The 12,818-nt window shown below is 33.7% G+C and overlaps 1 protein-coding gene across 1 annotated transcript; it reads right to left on the bottom strand.

The window, feature by feature from the left end:
* Positions 1-4,573: 4,573 nt before the first annotated feature.
* LOC105209185 (BTB/POZ domain-containing protein KCTD12) lies at positions 4,574-11,658 on the bottom strand. Its single transcript, XM_011179463.3, has one exon. It carries the CDS (start codon positions 10,998-11,000, stop codon positions 10,317-10,319), a length of 684 nt encoding a protein of 227 aa, XP_011177765.1. The 5' UTR covers positions 11,001-11,658; the 3' UTR covers positions 4,574-10,316.
* Positions 11,659-12,818: the final 1,160 nt, after the last annotated feature.

Here is a 12,818-nt window from a genome sequence, read left to right as displayed (position 1 = left end):
CTCTAGGGACTGTTTAAACACTGTTTGACATATAATGTACATAAACATAAAATCTTAAAGCTGTAGTGTTACAATTTAATGTTTAACTTTAGGCAGTATCATCACCCTCTATCCTTCTTGGAACGACGTTAGAAAGGTTGACATTATCGAGACCGAGTAGTATAGTATAGTAATAACAATGGTATATATATATTTTCTTGGGTTGTTTATATATTTCATTTAATTTCTTCTTTGGGTCTTATGACGATAAACAGATGTATTTTCATTAACAATTAGATATTGTTTAGTTAATTGGTGATATGCCTTATTTTTCAAAAATTTTGTTATGGAGTTCTTAAGGGGGCTATCCCATGTGGTGAGTTCAAAGCAATTTTTTTATCACACTACGCACTCTTATCATGTCTTGAATACGGTAGTAAAGTGATTTTTGTAGAATCGAAGTTGTTTTATAATACCGCAGGTAAAAGAAGGAGCTGTTCGATTCGCTCAGTTGGCAGTTATTCAAATCTTCCTCCATCATATCTTGAAATTGACTTGAAATTTGTTGGGTGAGCTCAGCACATGCAAATGCATGAAATTATAAATCAAATACATGCGTTTTTTTTTGTAATAAAAAGCTAAAAAAACAACTTAAAATTCGCAATTTTTTCAAATGTCCAATTTTTGGTATATTCACTTGATTGTAGTGCGTTCCATGGATTTAAGCCTACAGATTATAACGCCGCTAATTTTTTTTATTGTTTCCGATAATCCAATCAGCCGGAATCGTGGAGGAAGTGTGAACCCATTTTCCGAGGAGGGAGTGTTCAGAACGATGTAACTCATGTTCTACACAATATTTTTAGCTTAAAACTCATATTTATACTGCCGAAATACATATTAATAAATTATAATAAACTTAATGTTCTATCTATTTCCTGGTCGTAGAACAAAAAAATTGTAAAAAACAGGCCGTCACCTGGATAATATGATATTTAAATGAAAAAAAAAAATTTTTTTTGATATCCACAATCGAGAACTGTACCTGAACGAATTATGTATAATTAAGGTAGAAAAATAATATGTGATATTCCTGTCACTCAATATATGCATATAGACATACATACTTACAAATGGATGCATAAATTTCATAATTGAAAAAAAAAGAAAAAAATCTACCTAAGGCAATTAGGGAAATCACAAGAAAATCACTTTGTGGAAGCTAATATTGCAGATGAGGGTTCCAACCTATTTTACGCGTAAAAAAATACTAATCAAACAAAAGACCGCGCATTTTTCCATTGCTAAACATACACAATAACCTACGCATACACAAACTGCACTAAGTAAATGGCGTCCCACGGCTAAAAGCAAACATTATTAAAAATGCATTAAAAGCGCAAAAGCTTGGCAAAGGGAACGAAGCTGGATGAGAACCAACGAGACAGCGGCGCGACCACAAGTGGCGACATGGTGGGCCACACACTACTCTGCAGGCAGTACACTCCTCACAGTATACTGTGCGCTCACATAGCTGTCTACTATGGTGTTCCAATAGCTGTGCATGCGACCCCAAGTGCGTCAGGCAGGCAGTACGAGTATAACAAATACCAGTTGGAGTGCTGCTGCCGGGTGTTGCATACCGCGAGCGCCAAAGGAACGACAGAAGTGAGCAACAATGCGCATAATGCGGCCAACAGCGGGAATATAAAACAAACAAACAACAACAACGAGCAAAAACAATTGAATGAGTGCAATAACTAAAAGAAACAACAAAGGAAGAGTAAATAAATATAGCAAATATAATAGTTAAAGAGAATGGCAAAAAAAACAAACTAAAATACAACAAACACACAGCCAGCCGCGCTTGCAGGCACATTTAGACAAACATGCATACATTTGTTTATATGCGTGTATATATACTATGTGCGCCTGCATGAGTGCATAGAATTTCCGAAAACTTTACAGTTACAAATGTCACATTGTTGATGCTGGTGGAATTTTCACATTTAAACTGAAAATTCTCGTTGAAATATTTCTGCAATTTTGCAATGATTTTGGAATGCGAAGAGTGCATGCGTGCGTTGGCATGAAACTGTGGTGCTTGTTTGTTAGTAGTGACAGTGCTTGCTGTATAAACAAAAAACAGCAACAACAAAAATTTAAATAAAATGCAAGTGAGGCAATAATATAGTGGTTTTAAATCCTTTGAAACTTCAACAATTTATATTGAATCGCAGCACATTGCACAATTACATCGTAGATTTGGTTTAAAAATATTTATTTATAGAATTTATAGTTGATTTACTGTCGCTATCTCTTGCTAAAAAAGTGTTAAAAATTCGACGTTTACTACGATGACCTTAAATTTAAGATGTGGCGAATTCTCGATAGCGATACGACATTTGGATAATTATAATTTCAAAATATTAATTCCCACCACACATGTGGAAACTCATCACAAATCTGCTAAATTGGATGATTTTCACTCCAGGCAAGAGTTAATAGAACTCTTCTTGAATCTTCGGATCAGCTATGGTTTTATCATGTATAAGAATCTTGGATACAGTATACGAACTTAATGTTAAAACGTTCGTTGATTGCCTTATATTCGAATTTACTGAAAGAAAGAAAAATCTGTGGGTTGTTTTCAACTCAAGGGAGATACTTACCTTGATATAGTGTATCTGGCTTATTCAATACATAAATTTTCTGAAAACTAGATAATGTAGAGTGAGATAGAAGGCTGACATACCGTAGAAAAGAGCTTTGACTTGTAATTCACATTTTGAATATTTTCTACAATTACAATGTGGGAAAAATATGGTTCACAGCGGGTTCTAAATGAATTTATAAATACGAACCTTTTAATTTTAGTTGTTTTAAGGGGTCACATGGGTTTTGTCGCGTAAAAAATTGGCTATTTTCAATATTTTTTTCTATATAAAAAATTATTTATTTAATTTAAACTTTTTTCTGTCCTTTAGAATGATATTTTAAAACTAATTTCTGAAATTAAAAAAAAAAATTAAAACTCCTCCATTGTGACGTTATTTCCAGTGACCCCTCGGAAAAAAATGCGTCCGCGTAGTCAGCATAACTCCTGACAGGATATTTTAAAATGAAAACACAAAAATAAGTGTTTTAGTTAAGACCATAAACTCGTGCTTCAAGGAAGGAAAGACAAAAAAAGAAGAAAAAAAAAGGATTTTTTGGCATTTTTCCAAAAAAATAAAAATTTCGGTAAAATTTGTTTGACATTTTGTTTTTTTGTTTAAATAGTAGTAATTGAAAAAATTCCTTTGGCCAAACACGAGTAAATTGTATCTCGAACAGCTGTGCAAAATTTCGATCGGTTGACTAGTTTTCGAGAACATTTGACAACAGACTTTGAAAACACGGTACCAGTGTAACCTATGAAAAAGTAGTAGATTTTCGTGAATTTTTTTTTTTTTTTGAAAGTACTCGATCGATTATTTCGAAGTTTTTTGCACATAATAAGATATATTTTTCGCTAAATTTCAATTTTTTTTTTAGAGATATGCTGTCTTTGGAGGTGCCAAAAAAAGTTCTCTAACTGCTGACATGATTCCGGCCGAATGAGTTGCTGAAACAAAAAAAATTCAAAAAAGGTTAAAGTTAAATATATTTCCTATATGACCTACAATTTTTGAAAAATATCAAAAATTGACCAAATGGCATAGTTCTAAAAAAAATTTCGTTTTTTTATGTAAATAATGGTCTATTTTTAAATGCCAAATTGACAATTTTCAACCAATAAAAAAAAATCGTAGGTCATTGTATGGTAAATATATTCAAGAACATTCAGTTTAAATTTGAAGTCGATCGGTCAATTTCTCGTTGAGTTATGATGTCAGCAATTATGAGAAATGTCGTCGAAAAACGCTTTTAAAGTTTCGACTATAAAGGTGTACACAACTATAAAGGTGTACGCAAGCGGTCGCTCTTTAGAACACTGTTATTTAAAAGCTATTCAAGATACGACTTTTCGAATAAAGAACTAAAAAAAAAAATCGAGTTTTTGAAAGTGCCACCATGTATAGTCCCTTAAGAGCGGACACAAAAATTTATATGTAATCGTAATACTTACTTATTAATTTTGACATGCAAATAATATTTTCTTAAAAATATGCACGTCGCCCATACTCAAAATTGCCTTTATTATTTACTTACTTTTCCAATATTTGACACAATAATTGCATGTTTATTTTTTAATTTTTTTCATCTTTTATTTGTAGTTTTATCAGTTTTCTTAATATTTTATTTGACATCTTCCAAGAATTAGTTTACATTTTACAGTTTGACTTTGTAGTTACAGCAAACATAAATAATTATCTAAATATCTGGTTTGTGAATATTTTGTAGCTTCATTTAAACACAGCTGCTGTTTGCAACTTCCTTTATATTTTCCATGAAAATAGTTTTGAAAATTCTTACAAGCGCTTGTCGTCTCACTTCCCTTACTCAAATACAATAACAATATTTGTCGTCGTTCCATAGATTGTTTGGTTTGTTGTTGGTTTATTTTTATAATATTTGTTTTTTCTTTATCATAGTTTTGTTTAAGTATATTTTGTATTTCGAGTTTGTTTAGTTTATTTTTATACTACTTGTGTGTGTTGCTAATAGTTTGTACGTGTGTTGGTTTTTCAATTCAGTAAATCTACCTTTTAGTTAAGAAACTATATATTTGTCTGTTTATTTTTTGATATTTTATTTATGAGTGAAATTTAAATGAAAACTGAAATAGTTTGTATGCATGTGGTTTAGTTAAATTTGTGTTGTGGAAATTTTATTAATATTTCCGTAAACAACGGCTTCCTGTTTACTACTTCAAATAAACTTATATTTGGCTTCATTTGGAATATATTAGTATATTTTGTACTTGAAGATTTTAGTCTAAAAAACTACAAAAAAGAAAAATAATGTAATTGTATATATGTGAGCTAAAAATGCCGACAAAAGCATATTTTTGGGCAAATTTTAGTGAAACAAAATTAAAAATCTTTTAAAAAATTAGCCACAACTTCAAATTTGATTACGTTTTCTGTAGAAAAACACTCTCATAAGCAATCAAAAATGCTTCGAGAATCTTAATTAACGACTATTTAGGCTATAATACCACTCATAGTCCAGTACACTAAACAAAGTCTAAAAATCAGGTTTTTGACCACTGAAAAGTCGTCAAAAAATTGTGAATTTTTTTAACTTTTTGAGTCGATTAAAATTCATCATGTCTAAAAATTAACTTTATAATCAAATCTCATTTTATTTACGATATTTCCACCAATTTATTTGAGATTAAAATTCATTAGTAAGTGATTGTAGCGAAGGAATGTTACTCATACGCAGTGTCACACCATTGAATTGCTGTCATAACAGCAAACAAATCACTTTAAAAATGGCTTAAAATACATTTTTAACTTAACATTCAGGAATTGTTCATTCATTACAACAACAACAAGTGCACACCGTTCACTGCTCAGCCGAGTGTAAACTAAAAACTGTCACTCACCGAACAACCGGCAGCAGGCCAAAACAGCGATTAGAATTGTTGAAGAGCATATGCGAAAATTTATGATTGATGAGTATTTACACAACATCACAACTAACGGTCACAAATCAAATATTTGTATGTATTTTTGTAGTTGTTGTAGTGCGCGCGAGGGCAACGGAAGTGTTTCATACAAAAAAAAGGCAGCGCCAAAAAAGTGCGTGAATTATGGCAGGTTTTGCTGCCGCAGGGAGTTGTGTACAGCCATCAATCATTAAATATATTTTTTCTCTCAAACTTCAGTCGAGCAACAAATGGAATATTTTTGGTAACGGTTTATTTTTTGGTTACTCTTTTTGTGGAAAAACAAACTTTTATACTTATTTTTGTAAGCACACTGACATTTCATTTAACTTACATAAACGCGTATGTGCTCAACTATTCCCACAACACATACACGCACACACTCATGCATACAATTGTCATAGAAACTTGTGTCATAACTGTGAACTGAAAACTACTTAATAAATGTGCAAAGTTGCCACATTCCAAATGATACTTTCAAAAATGAATTACGCAACTTGTTTGTTGTTGTTGGTTTTGTTATTGTTTTTTTTGTTGTTTATGTTGCTAGTTGTAATTTCGTGTTGTTGTTTTTGTGTTCTGTTATTTTTGTTGTATTCATGCTGGCTGTGCGCAGTCCTGCCGCAAGCCACAGCAACATTTCATTACAATTCGGTGTTGTAGTTGTTGTAAAGTTTGGGCTTCAAATGCATTAACAAATGAGGAGCAATAGCACAGCGCTCCATAGATACATTACATAAATTACATACATACGTACAATGAGTAGACAATTTTCTGTGTTGTAGAGCGCGTTGAATAGAAGGTGGGTGGTTGTTGTATTTTGTTATATTTGTTGTTGTTGTTTAATTATTTATTTTTTACTACTTTTTTTAATTGTATTTATTTTGCTTTACTAGTGCTGCTTTTGTTTGTTGGTGGTGTTGTTGTTGTTGTTTGGAGTTCCATTATCTAGTTGTGATTGTTTTTGTTGTTGCTTGCTATTTTGTGACTTTAACGATTTACGCGGCTGTGTCATCAGCGCTAAATACTCCGGCGCTACATTTTATTTCAATTAAGCACAATTTTCCCCCTCAACCATTTCACTTTCATTTGTAAATTGCCACGCTTTTTTTACGGCGGCCTACGCTATCGCTTACTCTCATTAGCATGGATTTTAATTATTTGCTTTGCATTACATTACATGACAGCGTGGTATTTTCACAATACTTGTACGCACATATATATATTTCCTCAAATATTTGCTCATTATTACGTTGCTTTCTTGCTACTGTGTCTGTTTATTCTCAGTGTTTTTCATTCTCATTTATGCTACTAATAATAGGTAATATATAATACATTACATTTGCCATTACGCAATTACATTACAGTTCTCATAAATATTTGCGCCAAACTAATATCGCTTTAATATCGCTTTGTGTTTGCTCAGTTTCGGGGGTTCACAATGGAAATTAATAGTGTTTTTCAGTTTTTCTATTTTTGTATTTGCAACTTCATTAAATTCATAATCAATTGTTGTATTTGCATTACATTTTTATATAGCATCTATTCATTACATTTGCATTTCAGTATTTAGTCATTACATAAATTTATTCTACTCTACTTTTGTTCGCCTCTTAATTTCCCCAAAAACGACCGCAAGCGCACAATTTATGTCTACTAATTACCGTTGCTATAAATTTGAGTTCGCTTGGCAGCGTTGCCAGCTATTTGCAACGTTTGGCTGCTGCCGCAATTAAATTTAAAATCATTTTTACTTAATTTTAGTTTTGTAGTTAATTTTTATTTTTTTTTTTTTGTTTTCTTTTTTTATTTTTGTTTAAATGCTAAGACCCGTACTAATATTAGTTCAATACTTGTATTTCATTTATTTTATATCAACATAGTTTTATATTTTGTATAAGTTTTTCTTCTTGCAATTTCTTATTTTATTTTCTATCCACCTATAAATGATATATAATTTGCTACTTTCATTTCGTTTTAAATATTTGGCATTCGTTTACAAAGTGTCGCAAACAGTCGTGTGTTAGTTCGTCCATACGCTTAGGTTTTCTTAGAAAATTGTGTGAATAGTGGAAAATGCTTACATACATACATACATTAAGCTAATATTGGATTTTTACTTGCAAAATATAATGAACTTTCAGAAAATTTGAATTTTCTTGCATGAAGTGACTAGTTTTTTCAGTACATGTAACGATCTTGCAAGGGTTGAAATGTCGGTTCTTCATATAATGCATATTTAAAATCATTGGTATGCCTAATTGAAGTTCAGGTTACCATATTTTATATTACCAAAGGTAAAAACGTTTTCTGAAGTCATTTTAGCATTTTAGTGACACTCTTTTTTGGAAATATTTATTAAAGTTAAACCGAATAGCCTTTTCGCACAGGAGCTAATTGATCAATTAAACAGCGTTTGCTCGATTAAAGCGCTGATACCATACAAAATGAAAATCTCATTTTTCTTTATTAATTTTTGATCGTATTTTAATCTAGTTGAGAATGAAATTCAACTCTGCGACAAATAACGTATTTGTAATTACACATATACGTCCTTTTTTTAATTGATCAATTAATTTGGCTGTGCGAAAGGCCATAATATTGAAATAACCTTGAAACGAATGTTATTATGTTAAGAATTTTAGGTCCATGATTATTTTTGTTGCTTTCTATTTTAGAAAATTGTACGATAAATTTAAATCAGGTTTATTTTCATAAGAAGGAGTTTGAGTTGAGTTGAAACTGATTTTTATTTTAATCACTTCTCTTATTCTGATTTCGAGGCATCTATTATTAGCAGCATTCTCTATCGGACCAATTTTTATACATTTTTCAAAGAACAGTCGCTTTGTGGGGATATGATTTTAAGTGGTCCTGAATGAAAATATTTTTTTCTGCACATCCATCCAACTTTTGTGGAAAAAATCAACCGCTGGCCATCTGGACCAATAAGTAATTAATTTTTTTATGAAATATTTCAGGATTATTTAATTTAAGTAGCCTTTAGTAAGTGATCAGCCACAAGAGTCACAAGAAATTACACTCTGGAAGCATTAATATCGCATAGATCCATCTGAAGGAGCTTAAGCGAATCCGAAACTGAGAGGACCTCATTGTAACGCTTTGTGGTGTATATTCCTTTTGCAGACATAAAATAATCTATAATAATACAATAAGATTTATGAGACTACCCTGACTAAATCGACTTGAGAGCTCACTATGGTTTTCATAACATAAAATATTTAAGATGTCTCATACAACATGGATGAGACTTAAATTGAATGAAACTACTGAATTAAGTTCTTGGAACAATTTTGAAGTCAAAGAGCTTTGCTTAAGATTTCGTCATACATATTTGCAAATAACTGAGTCCTGTACTCACTGATGAAATTACTTCAGCTAGATATGTTACTTCATCTCTCAATGATGTATTGGATGAAGTTCGAGATATTTACATCACTAAGGAGTGATGTTTTTTTTTGGTAGCCTCGTAGGATTAAACGGATTTTTGTTTTACTGACAAGTTAAAATTAAAATATCGTAATAAGTTCACTGAATTCTTAGGTACATCTGCTAATATTCTACTATCTTGTGAATATACCCAAATGTTTAGATTGATGAATGGTATGTAATAAACATTTGACACAATAAAAAAAATTTTAACGAGTGTCCGAAGGTAAACACTTGAGCACTCAAGTCACCTTTAGTGTTTATGCGTCGTGACCACAGTGAGGTTTTCTAAATTTTAATAGCCACTCATTTGCGTAGCTGTAACTATAAATAAGTAATCCATAGAAACGACAGCTTTACATATTAAGTACTTGGTGGTTTATGGAGCCTGTCAGCTAATTACTTGCATGCGCTGCATAAAGTGCGAAAGTTTCTACTATTTTTATGCACTAAATGTAAGTGTACATTTCTTATATTTTATTTTAATTGCCACACGTTTCGGTACTTAAAGTAAATATAAGAGAACGTATTAGCTATTTATGTATATGTATGTATGTATGCATTTTTCCACTTTACTTAGTGTAAGTATTTACGCAGTTTTCCATTTTCCATCTTATTTCGCACATTTCACGGAGCAACAAATATGTTTGAATGTCTGACTATTTAACTGTATACGTGAAATACATTTCGTCTTGACATGCATTAAATGTAGTCTTCGCTTTACACCATACAATATGGATGCTTTGACCTTCTCAAGCCACTAAAGGCGGTAAAAACTAGTTGCCGCAGGCTGTGTCTTGGCACGTTGCAAGTTGTAATAAAAAATGAAAAAAAAAAAAAAATACAAATGTGACTGTAGCTAATGGCACACACGCGCACCGAATTGAGAATTGTTTGCAATGACATGTTGCTTCGCATTGTGGCAAAGCAGAGTTGAAAAGAAGACTAGCTAGCTGATTGTGAGTGGTTTGAGGTTATAGGTAGCCTGCGGGCTATAGAAAATGTGCGCTGCTTTTCTGCTACTTGCCTACAGTTTTGTGAGCTCTTTTCTTTCTTTTTACTATTTACTGCTTTGCCACACAGGCTACCATATATACTCTTATACATATATACATGCAACACACACTAAGTAAATGCCTCTGCCCACTTACATGTGTTGTTGATAACTCGAAGATTAGTGTGAGTTTAAAATTATCCACCATCCCTACAATCCAATAACCGCGTACTTAAAACCGACGACTGTTGCTCGACCGCCACCAAAACAACTGCTATCCACCACATCCACTGCTTATTCGCGCACAAAAACAAATTCATTATAGTGATTCCATCGATTCTCCTCTGTATCCACACCGGGTTTGGGTTCCGCCACCGAGCCCGCCGTACCCGAACCACAACTGCCCGCCATACGGAAGCCACGCTCATGCAACATATCAAAGGCCTGCTCGATGAAACAATGCTTGAGGAAGAAGCGTGATGTGTAACGATCGGGGCCACCATGATCGGGATCGCGTGACTCATTCAACGTATCGCCGAATATCTCACGACACAACGCCACACGCCCACAAACGAGTATACGTGAGAGTTTGCGGAACTTCACATCGGCGAGTCCATCCTTGCCAAATTGAAAACTGCCGCGATAGCCGATCGTGATGCAGCCCGGTGCACGCATATCGCTGCCGCTGCGCAAACACTCCAACATGCCGGCCAGCTTAAAGTGTTCCGCTTCGCGCTGCAGGCGCTGCTTCTCGCGGAAACCCTCCGGCAGACTGAGTTGCTTGTCGCGCAAATAGTCCAGTATATAGCGGAAGAGTACGCCATCGCGGTCCAGAAAGTAGCGTCCTTTGTTGTCCTTCACCAGCGCATCGGTGTTGCTGAAGAGTTCGTGCAGTTGTGAGGACTTCTCCTGCAACAGTGTGTCCAGCACGGTGGTGTAGTGTACGCCACCAACATTCAACTCAATCACTTCGGTCATGTTGTCTGCGGTTGTTTAGTGTGCTTCTGCGACCGTGTTTAAGGTGAGATGGTGGAAGGAAGCTATGCTGTTGCTTCTAAAGATACTTTCAAATATTATATATTTTTTTTTAAATCCAAGCCATATGAGTTCACACGACACTATCAAGAACTTTTAATTATTTTCAATAAAAATTATTATTTTTTTATTTTAAATTTTTTTAATAATTCTTATCACTTTGTCTACGTTTGTGTTCACATATGTTACTATCGTCACGATTTTATCAATTTTATATAGCCTCTAAGTGAGCTATGCGCTAAGCAGCCTCCACCTGCAGCTGTGCACCGTTCAATGCTGACTGTTCGCTTTTGTATCTACACTCTTGCTTTAAACTACAGAGCCAATGCGTTGGCCTCTCTTCTCATACAAGCACTTGGGTTATCACTTGGGCACTTTAGCTGACTTGTACGTGAACGTTTATTTTTCGATATTTTTTCAGGCGTTCATCAAAAATGAAATGTTTCACTTGTAACTTTATTTAAAAACTCAATGCTCCGCCATATATTTGAGAATATTTCTTTTTTATTTCAATAAAAAATTATTCCTATCACTCGTTGGTCAGTAGCGCCTATTTCAATGAAACGTCTACTGACGTTGAACTCTCGAGCTGAACTGAATGGAAACTGGATCGTCTGCTGGCTCGTTGGTTTACATACTACTATATATACACCACACACACACATATAAATAGAGACACAAACACACTCATTCCTACACTTCAATTCATCTGAAGTATATATATACATTTTTAAAAAATATGCCTGTACTGTGTGTCAGCCACTGCGTATACGCAACGTCCATGAACAGCAGGCAAAAGTTGGCGAAATTGTTTACAGCACTCGCTCACTCACTCTCAATCTCTCTCGCATTCAGCTCACAGTTGTCAGCTTATTGCTGAATATTTTCACTGAGTTTTTTGCTGTGTATTTTCCGCTCTTCAGCGTTGTTTTGTTTGTTTCTTTTCTGGGTTCTTCTTCCTGCTGCCACTTTTCTGCAGGTTTGTGCCATTTTAATATGGCTCCCGCCCCGCTGGTTAACAAGTGGTCAAGTGTTTACAAAGTCAAGGATTTGCCATTGCAGTGACATGCACAAAACTGACTTGGGCTGACGCTGCCGCTGAACGCTTAGTGCTCTTATGTAGCCACTCAGCACAGATGTGTTCAGTGTTTTCATTGACAAAAAGAAAACAAATCACAAACACTTATTAAATGTTCATATTTGCGCTGAAGCAGTAGCGGGTATTCACAGTGCTGACAATGCTATGGCAGTAATAATCCGACCACTTTTGCCGCGGCAGATAATGGTGTGGTGTGTGTGTGCTCGTTACAATAATGAGCGTAATTATGTGTGTGGAAAATAGGCATCACAGTTTGACATACGTAAAGTTGTTTGTTTGTGAGTATGTTAGTTAGAGCTGACGATAGTTTTACTTATTGTTTTAAATGATTTTTTCAAAAATATTACAAATTTGCAAAAATTTATAATAAAATCATTTTAAATTAGTTCAGCTGTTTTGGTGGAAAGCTTCGTAAGGTTAATAGTTAAGCTCTGCGGCTTTCGACTAGGTAGATGAATATCATAATTTGGTAAATGTTTTCTAATATTTCGAATGTAAAAATCTCTATAAGTTTGGTTTATGTGAGAAAGCTATAGTTAGTAAAAGAGGGAGTTGGTATAAGAAATGGGTGAGGTCGGATGCTATACATTTATATACCGAATTTTGACTATTGAGGTTCGGATTAGATCAATTTGTGTCAATATTTGTCACTGTAACAATGG

This window comes from Zeugodacus cucurbitae, chromosome 2, assembly GCF_028554725.1.
Source record: "Zeugodacus cucurbitae isolate PBARC_wt_2022May chromosome 2, idZeuCucr1.2, whole genome shotgun sequence".
NCBI lineage: Eukaryota > Metazoa > Arthropoda > Insecta > Diptera > Tephritidae > Zeugodacus > Zeugodacus cucurbitae.
The sequence above is the reverse complement of the archived record's forward strand: the minus strand, read 5'-3'. Positions and strand labels throughout refer to the sequence as shown.

Excerpts from the sequence above, each read along its gene's own strand:
- LOC105209185 (XM_011179463.3), bottom strand. The coding sequence starts at position 11,000 with ATGACCGAAGTGATTGAGTTGAATGTTGGTGGCGTACACTACACCACC.